The sequence below is a fragment of the Halichoerus grypus genome, chromosome 6 (assembly GCF_964656455.1).
Source record: "Halichoerus grypus chromosome 6, mHalGry1.hap1.1, whole genome shotgun sequence".
NCBI lineage: Eukaryota > Metazoa > Chordata > Mammalia > Carnivora > Phocidae > Halichoerus > Halichoerus grypus.
Genome location: NC_135717.1, coordinates 14800005 through 14822430, shown reverse-complemented (window position 1 = coordinate 14822430; position 22426 = coordinate 14800005). Strand labels below are relative to the sequence as shown.

Sequence of the window (22426 nt, the reverse complement as noted above, 5' to 3'; positions counted from 1 at the left end):
TGCTATGTGAAAGGAGCCAGATGCAAAAGGCCACAGATTGTAGGATTCCATTTATACGAAATATCTACAATAGGCCAATGCACAGAGACAGAAAGTAGATTAGTGGTTTCCAGGAGCTGGGGGGGTGTGGAGGGGGAATAAGGGGTCACTGCTAATGGGTGTGGAGTTTCTTTTCGGGGTGAGGAAAATTTCTGGAACTAGGTGGTGATACTGGTACAACACTGTGAATGAATGTACTATCACTGAATTGTACACTTCTAAAATGATTAAAATGGTAAATTTTATGTTATGTGTATTCTACCACACATGCAAAGAGGACCATGGAAGATTATGGCTGGACATGTGGCCTGGTGACCTTAGCGTCCCCCCACTGCTGGCGCCTCGCTCCCTTCCCTCCTGTCCTAAGGCTGCATATGCAAAGCCCTCTGCTTCTTTCATATCCTCCGGAGAGGACTTGCTGAAACCACTCTCCATCATCCTCTTCTCCCTCCTGGTTGGGTTTCATGTGTCCGATAAAATGTTTTCTCTTTGGACTCCTAAGTTGAGGACTGACTAAGAGCTAGACCCAGAGATCAGAGATCAGCTGGTACCTGAGGGAGGGTGTAGTTGAGGACCCAGCTGAACTGGGCTCAAAAGTTCCTGCATCACAGGCTTGGTCAGCCTCGGCCAGCTAAGCCTCGGGGGACACACATGATCCTGGAGGGATGCACCTGTCAACGGGCAGGCAGATCTCAATGGCAGGGTACCCAGAAAGGGGTCAACCCTCTTCCTAAAGTCACCAGCCATGTGTTCCCTCATCCCACGGGGGAGGAATGAGGAATGGAATGTTCCTTTTCTCTGTGGAGGGCATGAAAGTCCCTTACCTCTGTGGAAGCAGAGGAGGGAGAGAAATAAGTGCTCCTCTCCCCACACCTCCTGTTCCTTTTAACCCCATCTGTGCTCTTCTCAGTCACTTTTCACAGGGAATGCTCTAGAGAAGTTTGAGTATTTCTGGCCTTCTTTCTAAAGAAACTGCACAGAGGGGCGCCTGGGTGACTCAGTCAGTTAAACGTCTGCCTTCAGCTCAGGTCATGATCTCAGGGTTCCGGGATCCAGCCCTGCATCCGGCTCCGCACTCAGCAGGGAACCTGCTTCTCCCTCTGCCCCTCCCCCAACTTGGGCGTGCACGCTCTCAAATAAATAAATAAATAAATAAATAAATAAAACCTTAAAAAAGATAAAGAAACTGGACAGGAAAGACGCCCCAATTTTGATGCCTTTAACATAGCCTTCATTTAGTAGAGCTGTGGCTGTCAAAGAATCCCCCGGCGGGCTGGTTAACACACGGATTCCTGGTCCCAGCTCTAGAATTTCTGACTCAGGTGTTCTGGGCTGGGGCCTGCAAACGTGCATGTCTAATACATGTCCAGGTGCTGCTGCTGGGGACTGCGTTTCTAGAACCACTGAGGTAGGAAATGGTCCTTACCTCCTCTAGGGATCGGCCTCTTGGCATCCTGTGCACCCGCGCCTGGGATGCTGCGCACGCGCACCGGCCCCGCCCCCGCTGCGCTCCCAGGAGGGGGCGGAGCTGTGGGCGGAGCAGGCTGAGGGGTGGGGTCTGCTTGTCGCCCCCTGTGGCTGGAGCTGCAGGAGGGGGAGGCTTGAGAAGTCCCGTGAGGAACCTCCATCCCGTTGTCTACAGTGACTGCCCCGGTTTACACCCACACCCACAGTGCACGAGGCTCCCCTTTTCTCCACATCCTCGCCAACACTTGTTGTTTCTTGTCTTTTTCATACCAGCCGCAACACAGATGGATCTACAGGGTGGTATGCTAAGTCAAATAAGTCAGACAGAGAAAAACAAATGCCATATGATTTCATTCATATGCAGAAACTAAAAAACAAAAATACATGAATAAGGGGCGCCTGGGTGGCTCAGTCGGTAAGCGTCTGCCTTCTGCTCAGGTCATGATCAGGAGCCCCGCATGGGACTCCCTGCTCAGCGGGAAGCCTGCTTCTCCCTCTCCCATTCCCTCTGCTTGTGTTCCCTCTCTCGCTGTCTCTCTCTCTGTCAAATAAATAAATAAATAAAATAAAAAATACATGAACAAGACAAAGCATAAGAGCCTCTTAATCACAGGACACAAACCGAGGGTTGCTGGAGGGGAGGGGGTGGGGGATGCGGTAACTGGAGGATGGACATTAAGGAGGGCACCTGATGTAATGAGCACTGGGTGTTTTATGCAACTGATGAATCACTGAATTCTACCCCTGAAACTAATAATACACTATATGTTAATTAATTGGATTTACATAAAAAAATAAAAAAATTTAAAAAACTGTAAAAAAAATATAAATGAACAAACAAACAAAAACAGACTCATCAATGCAGAGAAACAAACTGGTGGTGGCCAGAGGGGAATGGGGGAGATGAGAAACTAGGTGAAGGGGATTAAGAAGTACAAACTTCCAGTTACAAAATAAGTTAAGTCACTGGGATGAAAAGTACAGCATAGGGAAAACATCAGTAACGTTGTAACAATGTTGTATGGTGACAGATGGTTAAGTGTGCTTACAGTGATGAGCACTGAGGAATGTATAGAGTTGTGGAATCAGTATGTTGTGCACCTGAAACTAATATAACGTTGGATGTCAACTATACCTCAAGAATAAAAATTTTTTAAAAAAAGCTCTCTGAGGTGGGAATATTCCATAGCCTATCTCATCTGGGAGCAACGGAAACATCTGTGAGGCAAGACCTTAGAACATTTATCCAGACGCTGTGGCTTGCTTTTCTGTGACTTTCTGTTTTGATATACTTTCAAACTTCTAAAAAATTGCAAGAATAGCAGAAAGAACTCTCCGACATCTCTGGCCCAGAGTTACCATTGTTTATCTTTGTCCCATTTGCTTTCTGTCTCTTTCCCTCTCTCTGTAGTACATAATTTTTTCTGGGCCATTTGAGTAATTGGCAACATCATCCCTCCCCTGTTGCTCATCAATATTTCTGTATTTCCTAGGAATGAGGGCATCATCTTATATAATAACAGTACATCTTTTTTTAAAGATTTTATTTATTTATTTGACAGAGAGACAGTGAGAGCAGTAACACAAGCAGGGGGAGTGGGAGAGGGAGAAGCAGGCCTCCCGCCAAGCAGGGAGCCCGATGTGGGGCTCGATCCCAGGACCCTGGGATCATGACCTGAGCTGAAGGCAGACATTCAATGACTGAGCCACCCAGGTGCCCCTATAACCACAGTACAGTTCTTACAACCAGGAAATTTAACATTGATCCAATACTGTAATCTAATCTCTGACCCACATTCAATTTTGTGAGATGAGACCCAATAATGTCACTCAACAGCTTTATTCCCCCAGGACCCAATCCACAATGACACATGCATCCGGCTGTCCTTGTCTAAACAATCCTTGAGCCTTTGCTATTCTTGACTTTGTGTGACATACCTGTAAAGGAACGGACTGGAACTGGATACTCAGGGTTCACCCCTTAGCCTGGGGATGTGAGTTGCTGTTGCTATTGTTGCTTTCATGGTGTTGGTGGGGTTTCCTGAGTCTGAAATTTCCCTTTACTTTGACACTTATCAGAGTAGTTGATTAGAGATGGAGACCCAATCTTGGGTGTCACCCTCCAAGCAGCAGAACTGAAAAATACAGGGCACCTGGGTGGCTCAGTCGGTTAAGTGACTGCCTTCTTTGGCTCAGGTCATGATCTCAGGGTCCTGGGATCAAGTCCCGCATCCGTCTCCTTGCTCTGCAGGGAGCCTGCTTCTCCTTCTCCCTCTGCCTGCTATTCCACCTGCTTGTACTCTCTCTCTGTCAAATAAATAAATAAAATTGTTAAAAAAAAAGATTAAAAAAAAGGCCATGCCTTTGGAATCCTTCGGTTTATCAGCCGATGAACGTTAATGTGGGTTTGCCATCTCGACCCACATCCACCAGTCTCCAGAGGATGGGAGTGGGGAGTTATCTGGGTCCAGCAGGCTCCCAGGCCTGTGAGGTCCCATCCGTGGGGAAGAGCGCAGTGGAAGAGTTGCGGAGAAGGTGGGCGAAACCAGGGGAGGCCCTGCCAGCTGTCCATAGTGTTCATGTGGGCTGTACTCTGGCCGCTTCGAGGCCAGGATGAGGAGGCTGCCCTTTTCGGGGGCACAGGGGCCAGTCTGGGCTCTGTCACTGCTCAGTTCAGGGATGTTGTCTTTGAACAGAACCAAAGAGGCTGATCTTCCAAGACAAGACCTACAAAAAGCTGAGAAGCTGAAGGAAGAGCCAATGGAAGCTCCGGGCTGTGACCCAGACTTGTGTGCCTGTGGTTTGTTATTCTGATTGGGGCCTGGGGCTTACTTTGGGCACTGTTTCAGGCACATCATGGGTATTACCTCAGTTGGTTCCCTTCTCTGGGCGGTCGGGGATATTCGATCCCCATCCATTCCAAAAACGAGGAAACAAAGGCCCTGTAAAACTCCTCCCCTCTCCCATGGCTCCCCTGACTGATCTGGACCCTGAACCCTGCCACGTGGGAGGCAAGACCTCTGGTTCTCCTCAGGCTGCCTCCTCTCCCACTGGCTCTGCTGATGCGGAGGAATGGAGGGAGGAAACGTAAGGAGGGCTGAAGAGGTTTTACGTGACTGGTGCAGTTGTCATATGACCTTGGCATTTTCTGCTTGTGGCAGATGCCCAAATGTTGGCTCATGGCCTTGTGGGGTGCTTTTGTGGGTTTTTTGGCCCTCTACCTTATGGGGGCTCCTAATGTATGGTTCCCTTATCACGGTCCCCCCTCAATGGTGGAGTACAGCTGCCTTCTCAGTTCCTGATTGTGGCAGTTGGGGTACCTAACTCTTAGGTGGGGTCCTTTGCAGATGGTTTGGGTCAACTACCTTCCTCAAGGGGATGTCCACCCTTGCCCTGACCCAAGTGGGAGAGTGCCTTGCAATGATGAGGTTCTCTCTGCTGTCAGCTTTTTGCCTTTAGACTTTTCCAGACAGGAGGTAGGAATCAGAGTCTGTGTCCTTAAAGTTCCAAGGGATACAACACAAAGCTCTTCAACTCCTGCCTTGTTTCCATCAGTGTTAGCATGTCCTGCATAGATGGCCAGCATTTCTCTTGTGAGTTCTTGTCACCTATTGTTTTCAAGAGCAACTTAGGAGATAATGAGTCGAGTCTGATTTTGACGTCCTGTTAGGGAATGATGTCACTTAAACACCATGTGAGATGGATAGGGTATTTTCTCCACTTTAAGGCGAGAAAACCAAATGCCAGAGACAATAATAACCTTGTCCCGAGTTCCATAGCAAGTCCATGTTGGAGCCTGGTCCCCCGTGCCAGGTTCTGCCCCTGGGGAAAATGATGTTCTCTTCCTCAGCCAACAGCTTGTTCTGTGGCTGTGGACATGAATCACTAAACTCCTCTGAAATAATATTAACAATGTATTGTGCATGTGCTCTGGGATGGGTTAAGGCTTTACATGCATTATCAGCTCCATTTTACTGATGGGGAAATAAAGGCTTAGAGAGAATAAGTGATTTGCCCAAGGTCAAGCAGCTATTAACCAGCAAAGCTGGGATAAAAGTCAGGGTTTTCTGACTCTAGAGTCCACACCCTTTCTTCTATAGTTTATAGAATAACTGAAGTTATAAAGCCCCCGAATGCACAGAGGGAAAGAAATAGAAATGAATATAGGCAAAGTTCCACCATTTGCTGAACAGAAGTTCCTCCCCCAACATTATCTTTTTATCTTTTTTATCTTTTTCAGCCCTAGTGCAATAATCCTCAACAGGCTTCGACTCCAAATGAGTTGACTTTGCATTTGAAAAAGGAAATTGGATTTGGGAGATAGGGACCTAAAAAGAGACTCTCTCATTGGAGACCAAAAGAGAGAGGTAGAGCCTTGCAAAAGCCATTCATGATGCAACGAACCTGTTAGGAGTTGCCCTCTTAAGCCTCCGGGCTCAGGGCAGGAAGGGGCATGAACACTAACCATATGGTGTACCTGTTGGGTAGGTCTGGTGTAAAAATGCCAAGATTTGAGTGCAAATAGATGCACAGCTAGAGTGAGTGTACAAGTGCATGGCTGAGGATTCTATGTCTCCATCTGGGTCAATGTCAGATGAGGAGAGGGTAGGGTAGGGAGGAGAGGGGAGGGGAGACTGTTAAAATATCACTTCAGAAGCAAAAGGACAGTGGGAAAAGGAACACAATCCTTCCCAAAAGCCTCTGCTTGTGATCTGGGATGTTGTCATGTGGAGCAGTGGTTTTCAAGCTGTGGGTCATGGCTGGCATGGAAAACAATAAAGAAGGAAAAAGGAAAGTAGTAAAAACAGAAAAAATTAGAGCACAGTGCATGTAGTGAGGGCATTTTTCCTCAGAAAGACATGTATCTCAATGATATATGTACACATACGCTGGTCAGGATGGAAAAGGGAAAATGATGTGGTAGTGGGTTGCTCTAGAAATGTTTGGGTATGGTGCCCCCCTAGTGCCCTTCTGTGGTCTCTTATAGGCTGGACGGCTTGGAGAAAAGCAAAACACATGCCAATATCCGTGATGAACATGGATGCAAAAATCCTCAACAAAATACTAGCAAACCAAATCCAACAATACATTAAAAAGAATCATTCACCACGATCAAGTGGGATTTATTCCCAGGATACAAGGGTGGCTCAATATTCATGAATCAATCAACGTGATATATCACATCAATAAGAGAAAGGATAAGAACCATATGATCATTTCAATAGATGCAGAAAAAGCTTTTGGCAAAGTACAACACCCATTCATGATAAAAACCCTCAACAAAGTAGGTTTAGAGGGAACATACCTCAACATAATTAAGGCCTTATGTGAAAAACCCACAGCTAACATCATACTAAATAGTGAAAAACTGAGAGCTTTTCCCCTAAGGTCAGGAACAAGGCAATGATATCCACTCTCACCATTTTTATTCAATATAGTACTGGAAGTCCTAACCACAGCAATCAGACACAAAAAAAGAAATAAAAGGAATCCAAATATGTAAGGAAGAAGTCAAACTTTCACTATTTGCACATGACAGAATATATAGAAAACCTGAAAAGAACCCATCAAAAAACTACTAGAACTGATGAATGAATTTAGCAAAGTTCCAGGATACAAAATCAATGTACAGAAATCCATTGCATTTCTATACAGTAATGATGAAGTAGCAGAAAGAGAAATTAAGAAAACTATCCCATTTACAATTGCACCAAAAATAATAAAATACCTAGGAATAAATTTAACCAAGGAAGTGAAAGACCTGTACTCTGAAAACTATAAACACTGATGAAAGAAACTGAAGACCACACAAAGAAATGGAAAGACATTCCATGCTCATGGATTAGAAGAACAAATACTGTTAAAATGTTCATACTACCCAAAGCAATCTACAGATTTAATGCAATCCTTACCAAAATAGCAACAGCATTTTTCATAGAACTAGAACAAGGATCCTAAAATTTGTGTAAAACTACCAAAGACCCTGAATAGCCAAAGCAATCTTGAAAAAGAAAAACAAAGCTGGAGACGTCACAATTCCAAATTTCCCATTTTATTAGAAAACTGTAGTCATTAATACAGTATGGTACTGACACAAAAATAGACTCATAGATCGATGGAACAGAATAGAGAGCCCATAAATAAACCCACAATTATATGGTCAATTAATCTTTGACAAAGGAGGTAAGAATAGGCAATAAGAAAAAAATCTCTTCAACAAATAGTGCTGGGAAGCCTGGTCAGCTACATGCAAAAGACTGAAAGTGAACCACTTTCTCATACCATACACAAAAAGTAACTCAAAATGGATTAAAGACATAGATGTGACACCTGAAACCATAAAAATCCTAGAAGAAAACACAGGCAGTAATTTCTCTGACATTGGTAGTAGCAACATCTTTCTAGATATGTCTCCTGAGGAAAAGGAAACAAAAGAAAATAAACTATTGGGACTACATCAAAATAAAAAGCTTCTGCACAGCGAAGGAAACAATCATCAAAACTAAAAGACAACCTACTGAATGAGAGAAGATATTTGCAAATGACAAATCTGATGAAGGATTAGTATTTAACATATATAAAGAACTTACAGGGGCGCCTGGGTGGCTCGGGGCGCCTGGGTGGCTCAGTTGGTTAAGCAACTGCCTTCGGCTCAGGTCATGATCCTGGAGTCTCGGGATCGAGTCCCGCATCAGACTCCCTGCTCAGCGGGGAGTCTGCTTCTCCCTCTGATCCTCCCCCTCTCATGCTCTCTGTCTCCCATTCTCTCTCTCAGATAAATAAATAAAAAATCTTTAAAAAAAAAAAAAAAAAAAAAGAACTTACACAACTCAACTCCAACCCCCCCCCCCCAATAACCCTATTAAAAGTGAGGCAGAAGACATGAACAGACATTTCTCCAAGGAAGACATACAAATGGCCAACAGACACATGAAAAGATGCTCAACATCTCTCATCATTTGGGGAATGCAGATCCCCTGAATACAATGAGATATCACCTCACACCTTTCAGAATGGCTAAAATCAACAACATAAGAACCAGTAAGTGTTGGGAAGGATGTGGAGAAAAAGAAACCCTTGTGCACTGCTGGTGGGAATGCAAACTGGTGCAGCCACTGTGGAAAACAGTGTGGAGGTTCCTCAAAAAATTAAGAATAGAACTACCATACCATTCAGTAATTGTGCTATTGGGTATGTACCCCAAAATACAAAAACACTAATTTTGAAAGGATATACACACCCCTTTTTTATTGCAACATTATTTACAATAGCCAAATAATGGAACAGCCCAAGTGTGCATTGATAGATGAATAGATAATGAAGATGTGGTATATATATACAATGGAATATTACTGAGTCATAAAAAAGAATGAAATCTTGCCATTTGTAATGACATGGTTGGGTGTAGAGAGTATAATGCTAAGTGAAATAAGTCAGTCAGAGAAAGACAAATACCATATGATTTCACTCATATGTGGAATCTAAGAAACAAAACAAGCAAAGGGAAGAGACAGTAAGAGAGAGAGATACCAAGAAACAGACTTTTTTATTTTTTAATTTAATTTTTAAAAAAATTTTTTAAAGATTTTATTTCTTTATTTGAGAGAGAGAGAATGAGAGAGAGCGAGTACATGAGAGGGGGGAGGGTCAGAGGGAGAAGCAGACTCCCTGCTGAGCAGGGAGCCCGATGCGGGACTCGATCCAGGGACTCCAGGATCATGACCTGAGCCGAAGGCAGTCGCTTAACCAACTGAGCCACCCAGGCGCCCGAAATAGACTTTTTTTAAAAAAAAGATTTTATTTATTTATTTGAGAGAGAGAGAGCACGAGAGGGGGTAGGGTCAGAGGGAGAAGCTGACTCCCTGTTGAGCAGGGAGCCCGATGTGGGACTCGATCCCAGGACTCTGGGATCATAACCTGAGTCGAAGGCACTCACTTAACCAACTGAGCCAGCCAGGTGCCCCAAGAAAGAGACTCTTAACTATAGAGAACAAACTGATGGTTACCAGAGGGGACATAGGTTGGGGAGGGTGAAATAGGTGATGGGGATTAAGAGTACACTTAATCATGATGAGCACTGAGTAATATATGGAATTGTGGAATCATAACATTGTACAACCGAAACTATTATAACATTGTATGTTAACTATACTGGAATTAAAAAAGAGAGAGAGATACCAACAGATTGTTTTCCTTAAAGGTTGTAGCAATTTACACTTCCATCAGGCAATGCATGAAAATACCTGTTTCTCTACATTCTTGACAATATCAGAATTAGTCTTTTACCTTTTCTCCAATATGATGGATTGAAAATGATTTCTCATTACTTTGTATTTCTCTGAGAGAAGTTGATTAGTGTCCATATTTCCAGTGCTTGGGATGAGGATAGGACCTTTATACTGGTTTGTCCTAACTTGTTGGCATTCCACCTGTCTTACTCTTCCAACCATATTTTCTTTAAGCTTTCTTTCTTTTTTTTTTTTAAGATTTTATTTATTTATTTATGTAAGAGAGAGAGAGAGAGAGAGAAACAGCATGAGAGGGGAGAGGGTCAGAGGGAGAAGCAAGCTCCCCGCTGAGCTGGGAGCCCGATGTAGGACTCAATCCCAGGACTCCGGGATCATGACCTGAGCCAAAGGCAGCCGCTTAACCAACTGAGCCACCCAGGCACCCCTTCTTTAAGCTTTCTTGAAGTGTCTTTTGTCATCCAGGAATTTCACCTTCATGTAGTTAAATCTCTTACTATTTTCCTTTAGTTTCTAGGTTTCTGTTTTCCTTAAGAAAGCCTGTTCTACTGTTAGGTTAAATATTTTCCTATATTTTGACACTTTTCATGGCTTTATTTCTACACTTAGTTCTATAGTGCATGTAAAATTCATTTTTCTCTATGTTATGATGTAGGAGTCTGTGTTAGATATAAGACATTATGCAAATGTTATTTAGCAATCAACCATTTTTTGTTCACCATAATGAAACATTTGTAATCTATAGTTTCTACTTCTATCTTAACACATTACCACAAACTTAGCAGTTTAAATACATTTGTCGCCTTGAAGTTTTGTATGTCAGAAGCTCATTCAGTTTTTTTTTTTTTAAAGATTTTATTTGTTTGATAGAGAGAGAGTGAGAGAGGGAGAGCATGAGCCGGGGGCGGGGTGGAGAGGGGAGAGGGAGAAGGAGACTCCCTGCTGAGCAGGGAGCCTACTGGGGGACTCGATCCCAGCACTCTGGGATCATGGCCTGAGCTGAAGGCAGATGCTTAACCGACTGAACCACCCAGGTGCCCAGATGCTCATACAGTTTATGTCAGAAGCCCAGTATGGGTCTCACTGGGCTAAAATCAAAGGGTCAGCAAGGCTGCGTTCCACCCCAGGGGCTCCAGGGGAAAATTATTTCCTTACTCTTCCAGGTTATTTCTTAGAATTTTGTACCTTTCAGCTGTCCGTTTCCTCGATGGCCGTCAGCTGAGGGTCCTTCCCAGGTTCTGGAGGCTGCCCTCTGAGTTCTTTGGCTCATGGTCCCATTCCTCTGTCTTCAATGCCAACAAGGGCAGGTAGAGTACCTCTCATGCTGCAACCCTCTCCTGCCTCTTCTTCCCCTGAGCTTCATCTTTGAACCAGTCAGTCTGCTTTCCTCTTCCATTTTTAAGGGCTCATAGGATTACACTGGGACCACCTGGATAATCCAAGATAATCTCCCTATTTTAAAGTAACTTTAATTCCATCTGCAAAATTTCTTTTGCCATGTAGAGAAGTATGTTCACAGGCTCCAGGGATTAGGGCATGGGCATCTTGGTTGGGTGGGTAAGTGGAAAGGGGCATTATTCTGCCTACCAGAACTTCTTTTTTTTTTTTTTTATTTATTTGACAGAGAGAGACACAGCGAGAGAGGGAACACAAGCAGGGGGAGTGGGAGAGGGAGAAGCAGGCTTCCCGCTGAGCAGGGAGCCCGAAGTGGGGCTCGATCCCAGGACCCTGGGATCCTGACCTGAGCCGAAGGCAGACGCTTAACGACTGAGCCACCCAGGCGCCCCCAGAACTTCTTTTATCATATATTAAGTTTTCATCTATTTTGGGTTTGGGCCCCACATCTCTGGGCTCTGTTCTATTTGTCTATTCTGTGCCAATTCTACATTGCCTTGATCATAGCGGCTATATGGACAGTTTTATTATTTGGTAAGAAACTTCCTCTTGATTGATCTTTCTTTTCAAAATTGGGCAGTACTATCCAGCCTTTGTTCCAGACTCCTAATCCCAGCCACAGCGATTTCATTAGTAATTTTGGAGTTGCCCTAGCAGGGAGTTGGGGAAGCAATCATTTTATTAAAAATTTCTTGGGCGCCTGGGTGGCTCAGTCGTTGGGTGTCTGCCTTCGGCTCAGGTCATGATCCCAGGGTCCTGGGATCGAGTCCCACATCGGGCTCCCTGCTCTCCGGGAAGCCTGCTTCTCCCTCTCCCACTCCCCCTGCTTGTGTTCCTGCTCTCGCTCTCTCTCTGTCAAATAAATAAATAAAATCTTAAAAAAAAAAAATTTCTTAACATTTTATATAAATTCTTATGCTAAACATTTTGTAAAAAATTCTTATGCTATTGGTCTCATAAACATAAACTTTGGGATTATTGTTGAGAATACAGATTTTGAAGTTCTGTGATAAACATTTTATTAAGGACTAGCTGGCTTCCTCAGATTGCTTGGGAGAATGAACCATTATAAATGAATGGTTCTTTTGACACAAAAACACACTATGTAGAGTTGCTCCAGTGAGAAGCAGCTTTGTGATAAATGAATACCTGTGATTGACTGCCCTGTGTCTTTGGATCAGGGGTTTGTATTTGCAAGCAGTTTGTCTTCTCCATCTGTGGCCAGTTAATGCCACAGGCTCACTCAGCTTTCCTGATTGAAGTTATAACGGCCAAATACATATTATTTTTAAATTAAGTTTTTAATTTTAATTCCAGTGTAGTTGACATTAGTTTCAGGTGTACAATAAATAAAGTGACTCAACAATTCCACATATTACTCAGTGCTCATCATGGTAAATATACTTTTAATCCCCATCACCTGTTTCACCCATCCCCCCATCCACCTCCCCTCTGGTAACCATAGTTTATTCTCTATAGTTAAGAGTCTGTTTTTTTACTTTGTCTCTTTTTTTTGTTTATTCATTCGTTTTGTTTTTTAAAGTCCACAGGAGTGAAATCATATGGTATTTGTCTTTCTCTGACTTACTTCGCTTGACATAATACTCTCTAGGTCCATCCACATCATTGCAAATAGATTTTATTCTTTTTTATGGCTGAATAATATTCCATCATGTGTGTGTGTATCACACATTCTTTATCCATTCATCAGTTGATGGAAATTTGCTTCCATAATTTGGCTATTGGAAATAATACTGTAATAAACATAGGGATGCATATATCTTTTCAGAGTGTTTTTGTATTTTGGGGTACATACCCAATAGTGCAATTACTGGATGGTATATGGTAGTTCTATTCTTAATTTTGCGTGTGCGTGTGTGTGTGTGTGTGGGGATATCTGTGCAGACCAGAAACCGCCAAGTGGCACCTCAGCATGCACTCATATGAAGGGTGGGAAGCCTTAGCTCGAAGCGTGACACCTATTCTAGCTTGGAAGATGGATTTGACAGTCATTAGCTGGACAAACTAGTCATCTCCCATGCTCACTTCTGACAGCCCTCACTGAGGTAGCATGTATCACTCCACAGACATTTATTCCACATCTACTGGGTCCAAACACCAATGGCTCATCTCCTGCCCTTGAGTAGCTCACCATCCAGCATGCCAAATGGGAAATTTAAGCAGCTCTCTAGAACACAAGGCAGGGTGAAATCCAGGCCTAGGAGGGGATTTCAAAGTGGTGTGAGGCCCCACGGGCTGGAGTGATTGTGTTCGGGTACAAGCAATGATTCACAGAAAAGAGCGGTGCTAACAGGAAAGGGTTAATTCTAAAATGTCATTCTGACCAAATATACACAATATAGCTTGCATTGAAAAAAGCAACAGAAACAGCTCACTCCCTCAAACAACCCATTATAGCACCATTCCTGGGAGCATGATTGAGAACCAAAATTTTTAACCACTTTTGAGTAATGAGATTAACATATGGTAAAAATTTATTTTTTATAGGTTCAGAAGCGTGACTCATTATAATGAGATCTACATCTGACATTTCTTAAGGTTCCAGCTTTTTAGGAGATGAATAATGAGAATGAGAAAAACTTAAAGTGATGTCTAACTGTTGAACTTTCCTACTCAAGATGCAGCTAATGAACATTTCTAGGGACTACGACTTCCAACCTGAAACACTGTCTTAAGCTGGAGATAAAGTGTAAACTTCACTGGTTAAAAATTATTTTCTGGGCCCTCGAGTTTAGATCAGTTTCATGAAACAATAAACTGTATCAGTAAAATGTAATCGGTCAGAAGGCTGTCTTAAGGATTGGTATCGAAACAGTAATTCAATTTCAGCATTACATGAAGTGTGTGTTCCAAAGATATCCAGCAGGAGTATTTCTTCTAATGCCATGAGAAAACAATTTTGACTTCGCAATTTCAATTAATTATTTTAAAATGGGCCATTTCTGAGAACTTGTATTAGCAGTGAATTCTGTGTGCTTATAAAACCCATCTGGACCTGCTCAAGTCAAAAACTTCTGTCCACAAAATACAACCATATGTTAACTTTGAGTGAATCCCTAATTTGTATTCTAGAATACAATTTGTATATCTAATTTGTATATCTAATTTGTATCTCTTTTGAAGAGAAGTAGATTTAAAAAAACTTGCATGTTGTCCATTTAAGTGTTTAAGTACTAAAATAATTATATCCAATTACTTCCCAAATAACTAAGATTTACCAGGTGTCCATCAGAACAGGCCCGGCTCTAACCACTCCTCATAGGATTTATTTCATCCTGCTGAGAACTCTCCAACCCTACCAGACAGAAGGCAGAGCAAAGGAAGGGGGCTTGGAAGCGGTCTAGAAATACAAGCCACAGTTGAATAAAAATAAAGAGTGGTTTTATTGATTACATATAATAATTCCGCTATATTAATATATATGTTATAAACTTTAAGGATTAGAAACAGATGACCTCATTCTTTAGCGAGAATAACCTAGGTTATGGCAGCATGTTCAATGAGTATTACTTCAGTCCTGCAGTGGTCACAGAGCTAGCTTTCAGATAATCAGGAAGTCATCATCCAAGCTATGTATTAGGCCACACATTCCATTAAGACATTATGTTTTCTTCAGCAAACACTCTTTTTATCATATCCTCCTACATATATCTTATTATAATGTACAAAGTTTAACTTTTTACCCCCAAGACCTGCCTCAGATAACCTGCACGCTGCCAAGTACAAGGCATGACACAGCAGCAAAAAGCTACTCTGCCCTCTGTATCTTGGATTTTTCATTTTTGCCTAAAACCCCACTTTACGATTAAAACTGAATGAATCCTCCCACAGTGGAATACGTATTAGGAAAGTCTTTTTGTGTATACATTCCCACAAAGATGGAAAATGTCAAATAGTTTGAGCAAGTATTTGGCAGACCACAGAAAGAAGAGAGGAGCGTGGGAAAAGAAAATGCTTTAGTGTTTTAGAGCTGAGGCGCTTGATGGACGTCATTCAAATTTCTCATCTCCTTCTTCCACATCTTTCAAGTTGAGTACTTCCAACGAACCTTTGCCTTTTGTCTCCTTTTTCATTAGCTCATCGATTTCTCGGAAGCAGCCCGGGTCAATCAGACACACCTGAAACATGGAACACAGCTGCTCACCTCATGAAGACGAGCAATGCAAAGGAACACAGCGTTAACTTCCTCTAGGACAAACACACACCACTTTCCGGAGGTCCCTACTGCTCGAGTCCTACAGTGCAAGAGCAAAGACAATGCACAGGGCAGCAGACTGGGTTCCAGTCCAGCTTTTGTCTTTTTCTCCCCCAAATTTTTATTTAAATTCTAGTCAGTTAACACAGTGCAATATTGGTTTCAGGAGAGAATTTAGTGATTGATCGCTTACATGTAACACCCACTGCTCATCATAACAAGTGCCCTCAATACCCACCCCCCATCCAGCCCATCCCCCACCCACCTCTCTCCATCAACTCTGAGTTTGTTTTCTATCATTAGGAGTCTCTTACGGTTTGCTTCCCTCTATCTTTGTCTTTTCCCCCTTCCTTATGTTCATCTATTTTGTTTCCTAAATTCCACATATGAGTGAAATCATAGGTATTTGTCTTTCTCTGGCTGACTTATTTCGCTTAGCATTATACTCTCTAGCTCCACTCATTTTGTTGCAAATGCAAAATTTCATTCTTTTTGATGTCTGAATAATATTCTACTGCATATATATACCACAACTTCTTTATCCATTCCTCAGCTGATGGACACTTGGGCTCTCTCCATAGTTTGGCTATTGTTGATGATGCTGCTATAAACATCAGGGTGCATGTACTCCTTCAAATCAGTATTTTTGTATCCTTTGGGTAAATACCTAATAGGGCATTTGGACTGTAGAGTAGTTCTATTTTCAACTTTTTTTCCCCCCAAGATGTTATTTATTTGACAGAGAGAGACACAGCGAGAGAGGGAACATAAGCAGGGGGAGTGGGAGAGGGAGAAGCAGGCTTCCCGCGGAGCAGGGAGCCCGATGCGGGGCTCGATCCCAGGACCCTGGGATCACGACCTGAGCCGAAGGCAGACACTTGATGACTGAGCCACCCAGGCGCCCCCTATTTTCAACTTTTTGAGTAGTCTCCATACTGTTTTCCAAGTCAGCCTCTGTCTTTAAGTATGCATGTAAGCCCTGTGACAGGCATTCACCTCCCTGAGGACCTCTCTGGATTCCTTGGCTGTAAAGTGAATGGGACTAGAAAACTATGGTTCTTTTTGTACTAAAATTTAGCATGAACATTTATAGTTCAGTGAAAGCACCGCTTTTTATTGACATCTGAAGGAGAAAATGAAGCTTGAAGGCCCATTTAGAAATCACCTGTGAAGTTTTGAAAAAATTTGAGAACTTCAGAATGTCTGATGTGTTGCTTCACATTGAGTGGAATGCTCAACAATCCCAGTCTAGAGCTCATCTAAACTGAAGCTGTTGCAGTCTCAAGGCATGAATTTGCAGACAATGGAATCTATACTGTGTCTGACACTGGGGGGTGAGGACATAAGACACAAGGCTTCTGTTGCTTCTACAAAATGTCCTGTGGTAAGGGGCGCCTGGGTGGCTCAGTCGGTTGGAACACCCAACCCTTGGTTTCGTGTTGGGTTGTGAACTCAGGGTTGTGGGATTGAGCCCTGGGGTTGGGCTCCACGCTCAACAGGGAGGCTGCTTGAGATTCTCTCTCCCTCTCCCTCTGCCCCCCACCCCCTCTCAAATAAATACATCTTTAAAAAGAAAAAAAAATGTTCTGTGGTAAATGAGGCTGTCCAACTTTTATTCTTATTTCCAATTTCCTCATAATAGAAGACTCACTGTAAAATATATTCTTATCCAAAATGAGCATGAACTAACAACAACAACAAAAATCCTAAGTGTGCTTAACTACAATTTAGTTATACCTGGACCTTGACATTTTTACTTAGTTCTACGTAAGAGGTTTTGGAAATGTTTTATTGTTCATACCCTCTAAATGTTGGTTACACATTTATGACTAAAGAATAGACTACTTTGGTAACATGAACACAAAAGAATAAGAGTGTTTTCATCTCACAATTTCTAACTGCTGACCGTAGTCTTCACTCTCTATGACTTTGATCAGTGGCTTGAGCTTTTCTTTCAGCTTCTTCCCTTCATTCACTGGAAGAAGGAACCGGAGTCTCATGTGAGCACGTTCAATCTGCATTTTCTCCTTTAACTGCTTTATCACCTCCAAAGCCTAGCAAGACAAAATTGAAAACAATGGCCATTTCTTTGCTTCGTCTGCTGCATTACTTTAAGGGATTCAAAACAAAGCAGTTTCCATCTGGTTGAAAAGGTGATGGTTCTTGGATGGACACAGAGAATGTAAGCAACCGTAAGAAAATATAGATAAATTGGACTTGAAGATTACCAACTTTTGTGTTTCAAAAACCATCAAGAAAGTGAAGAGACAACCCATTAAATAGAAAATATTAGCAAATCACACATTTGATGAGGTACCAGTATCTGGAATACAAACAGCACTTTTACAACTTGACAATAAAGACACAAATAATTAAAAAAATGGTCAAAGGATCTAGATAGTGTTTTCTCCAAAGATGACCCGGGGTCAATAAGGACATGAAAATATGCTGAAATCATAGTTATTAAGGAAATGCAAATCAAAACCAGAATGATACACCCAGGATGGCTATAATGAAAAAGGTGGATTAATTACAAATATCATAAAAAATGTGGAGAAATTGGAACCCTTGAACACTGACTGTGGGAATGTAAAATGCCTCAGCTGTTTTGGAAAATGGTTTGGCAGTTCCTCAAAAGGTTAAATATAGTTACCACATGACCCAGCAATTCCATTTCTGGGTACAGAGAAATGGAAACACGTACACACAAAAACTTGTAATGAATTTCACAGCAGCATTACTCATAATAGCTAAAAAGTAGAAACAACCCAAATATCCATCAACAAAATATGGTATTTCTATACATTGGGTTATTATTGAGTCCTAAAAAGGAATGAAGTACTAACTTGTACTATAATAGGTATGAACCTTCAAAGGGCCATATTATTGTATGATTCCATTTATATGAAATGTCCAGAATAGAAAAGTCCATAGAAACAGAAAACAAATTTGCCAAACACATGTGAGAGGGAGGAAACAAGGAGTGACTGCTAATGGTGACAGGGTTTCTTCTGGGGAGTGATAGAAATGTTCTCAAATTAGGTAATAGGGAAGGCTGCAAAAACTTTGTGAATATACCACTGAACTGTACCTTTTAAAAAGATGACTTATATAGCATATGAAATATATAAATTAAAAAAAAATGTAAAATGCAGAGTTGAAATGACTCTTCAAAAATCCAAGTTTTGGGGTGCCTGGGTGGCTCAGTCAGTAAGTATCTGACTCTTGGTTTCGGCTCAGGTCATGATCTCGTCTTTGTAGGATCCAGCCCTGTGTTGGGCTCCATGCTCAGTGTGGAGTCTTCTTGAGACTCTCTCCCTCGGCCCCTCCCCCAGCTCATGTGCGCACACACACTCTCTTATATAAATAAATAAATCTTTAAAAAAAAAAAGTCCAAGTTTTATCTTTAAAGGTTTGATTTGGAAAGGAAAATGAGAACTGTAGCACATTTGTGCTTCGTTAAAAAAAATTCCATTACTCCTCCCTATAACCCCCATCATTTCCTTCCCCCTCCCCAAAACCTCTACCCAACTGCTTTTAAGTAGTATCATGTTATTATTACAGACTGACTATTTTAACGTTTTCTTCAGAGAAAATTGATTTTCATTTGGATACTTTTTGACATTAAAAACCACTCACCTGCTGTTTTGTACTCTTATTGGTTTTGACCGAATAGTGGATGTCCTTCATAGCTCTCTCAATAAGGATAACAGTGTATGGTCTCTTTGTTTCAGGGTTCACACACTTGTCAGCGACAATAGTTGCAATGTCCCTGAACATCTGCTCCAGCTGTGTATGCCGTTCTTTATCTGATACTTGAACCTCTCCTTTAGTCAAAATCTAAAAAAACCCAACAGATTTAAAAAAGCAATGTCTTTATTGCACAGTATTTGTTAACCACAAGAATTAGTAACTTGGGGAAAAATTAAATTCCATCCTTCTCAGCTATTGATATACAAGTAACGATTTGAGCTTCACCTAAAGGATACGCTGGATTATCTTGCGCTCTAAGATCTTACTTATTTAGGTGGGGAAAGTTGAAAAGGCAATCTTACAAAGGTTGTAAATGGTGAAATCCTTGAAAATAAATTCTTTTTTCAAGTACATTACACTAAAAATATATAAATGGACAAAATAAAGCAACTTAGTAGAAGACTTAAATTTTGGAGGCTTGGCAAAATTGTTATGTCCTGAATTATTAAAAACGATGCTGTACAACAAAAAAACCCAAGTAATCTGATTAAAATGAGCAGAGAACCTCAACATTTTCCCAAAGACGACATACAGTTGGCCAAGAGACACATGAAAAGATGCTCACACCACTTGTCATCAAGGGAATGCAAATCAAAACCACAATGAGTTACCACCTTACCACCTCACACTTGTCAGAATGACCAGAACAAAAAACAACAACCAAGAAATAATAAGTGTTGGCGAAGAGGTGAAGAAAAAGGAACCCTCATGCACTGCTGGTGGGAATGCAAACTGGCGCAGCCACTGTGGAAGACAGTATGGAGGTTCCTCAAAAAACTGAAAGTAGAGCTACCATATGATCCAGTAATCGCCCTACTATTTACCCAGAGAAAACAGAAACACTCATTTGAAAAGATACATGCACCCTTATGTTTACTGCAGCATTATTTTTAATAGCCACGATACTGAAGCAACCTAAGTGTCCACTGAGAGATGCATAAAGAAGTGGTGTGTGTGTGTGTGTGTGTGTGTGTATAAATACAATGGAATAATATTACTCAACCATAAAAAAGAACGAGTCTTCCCATTTGCAATGACATGGACGGACCTAAAGGGTATAATGCTAAGTGAAGTCAGAGAAAGACAAACACCACATGATTTCACTCATGCATAATTTAAGAAAGAAAACAAATGAACAACAAACGAAAAGAGACAAACAAAAAAACCCAGACTCTTAATTATGAGAATAAACTGGTGGTTGCCAGAGGGGAGGTGGGTAGGGAATGGGTGAAATAGATATAGGAGATTAAAAGGCATGAACTGCCAGTTATAAAATAATAAGTCACAGAGATGAAAAGAACGGCATATGGTTTATAATCAATAAGACTATAATAACGCTTTTCTGACAGGTGGTGACGACACTTACCATGCTGTACACCTGAAACTAATGTAACACTGTGTTTATTATACTTCAATTAAAAAAAGTGATGTTACAGGGGTGCCTGGGTGGCTCAGTCCATTAAGTGTCTGACTCTTTGATTTCGGCTGGGGTCATGCTCTCAGGGTTGTGAGATTGAGCCCTCCAGGCAGTGGAGCCTGCTTAAGATTTTCTCTTTCCCTCTCCCTTTGCCTCTCCCCAACCTCTCTCCCCATCCCTCACTTAAAAAAAAAAAAAAAAGTGATGTTATTCAGGTTGAACTACTGTAGGATAACTATTCACTCCCAAAAAATAACGTTTTAAAGTTTAACATACCTATAAATACTTCTACTACAAAGAACATTAGAGTCAATCACGCTGCAGATGTTAGAACTCACCTGCTTACAGATTTCCGTCTGGTCGTCTGTTCCAAATGCACTGATCAGATCTTCCTTCTTTGCAACCTGACCTTTAGAAACATTTACAAACACTGAATGGGTCTGTAGAACTTCATCAAGGTCTTTTTCCCTTGTGACAGCAGGAGAGAAAACCCTAAGTGAGCACACTTGAAACTTGGAAATCCATTCACGTTTTAAATACAAGATGGCAACGATATAAACAACAAATACTCCTAACCGACCCTCAGTGCGAGGGAACATTTTCAAAACTCAGAACCGCATTTGTGCTCCCACTTACTCACTGAGACAAACGTCACGGGAGTATGCACGAGACACTGAACGGGGGCGGGGGGCGGGCGGCTGCCAGGGAATCCGATCCCTAGATGGCAGCAGCGGACACCACGCACCTCGGTGAAACTACTGGGCAAAGATCTGTCATCAGGCGGTTCTACGGCAACGGGAACTATTTTTGGAAGGCTAGGTCCCAACCCTTTAATGTTATTTTGGCAAAACGACCATATTTTGGGGGTTTCTTGGCTGTAGCTTTTACGACACCAACCGATTAAAACAAAACCCCAAACCAACAACCTAAACCACACGAACCAAATAAAAATGGAAGCCTTGATTTAGGCGCTAAGCTCGGGAAGGACAGTGATTCTCACGCTCACAGCCGGAATAAATTTTCCATTTCCTTCCCTGTCAAGACCCCAGTTCATTCGAAGACCAGGGGGTAGGCCGCCGCGGAGGCAAAACTCCGGCCAGAGCCCGGAGGGAGAGGGTCACTCACACGCCGCTCCGCCAGCCGACGACTTTGTTTTTGTAGCAGGCGATTTCGAAGCGCTTCCCGGCGCGCTTCATCCGTACCACGGCCACATTGGTTAGGCGGATCTGGTTGGTGGGGGTGAAGATCGACATGGTAGCTGCTCACAGACGCTGGGTCCAGGGAACCAAGGCTAACCCGCGCCGCCGGCCTGAGGACCACCTGCGCCTCGCTGTAACGACCCAGCGGCGCGCGGATCGACCACTATCCGCTCCGACGGCCTCCACAATACACCCAGTTGTCTTATTGCGCAGGCGTCAGGTGTCGCAGAAACCAGGAGAGGAAAAGAGAGCAACAACGCCTGCGCATTGTGGCTTTTACGACATCGTTCCGCGCCCGACAGGAGAGGCGCACTTCCTTACTGTAATATACTTCCGCCAATGAGCTAAGGAGCTCTGATTGGCTGGTGAAGTTGATGTTTTTAGCGACCGGGTGGAAACGTGGCGTCGGCCCCTCTTAGTTCCGCAGAGTTCGGGGCCACACCTACCTTAACTCTTTATTGTGGAAAAATTGTGAGATTAAAAAAGTTGAGAAAAAAGTATGATGAACCCCCATGAGCCCATCGCCCTGCTTCAACAATTATCAGCATTTTGCCATTCTTGTTTCATTCTCCCTATTTTTTTATTGGAGTAGATTAAAGCAAATTATAAGATTTTAGTTTTAAATACGTCAGTCTATACTTCTGGATGCACCCAACATCACCCAAGGTCCTTAATATCATCTAATAGGCAGTCC

General features: G+C 42.3%; 1 protein-coding gene across 2 annotated transcripts; it reads right to left on the bottom strand.

The window, feature by feature from the left end:
• Positions 1-14532: 14532 nt before the first annotated feature.
• On the bottom strand, positions 14533-22005 carry SBDS (SBDS ribosome maturation factor). 2 transcript variants are annotated; one of them, XM_036096477.2, is made up of 5 exons: positions 21659-22005; positions 20872-21001; positions 19003-19203; positions 17253-17417; positions 14533-15286 (listed from the first exon to the last, which is right to left on the bottom strand). In XM_036096477.2, the coding sequence occupies exons 1-5, from the start codon at positions 21784-21786 to the stop codon at positions 15158-15160; spliced, it is 753 nt and encodes a 250-aa protein (XP_035952370.1). In that variant the 5' UTR covers positions 21787-22005; the 3' UTR covers positions 14533-15157. The 2 variants fall into 2 exon arrangements, with proteins under 2 accessions (XP_035952370.1, XP_077930647.1); XM_078074521.1 differs by lacking the exon at positions 21659-22005 and having other exon boundaries at positions 20872-21611.
• Positions 22006-22426: the final 421 nt, after the last annotated feature.

Excerpts from the sequence above, each read along its gene's own strand:
- SBDS (XM_078074521.1), bottom strand. The coding sequence starts at position 21,132 with ATGTTCCCTCGCACTGAGGGTCGGTTAGGAGTATTTGTTGTTTATATC. Across the intron at positions 19,204-20,871 it reads AGACGGAAATCTGTAAGCAG|ATTTTGACTAAAGGAGAGGT; the intron begins GTGAGTTCTAAC and ends GGGTTTTTTTAG. Across the intron at positions 17,418-19,002 it reads ATAAGAGTACAAAACAGCAG|GCTTTGGAGGTGATAAAGCA; the intron begins GTGAGTGGTTTT and ends TTGTCTTGCTAG.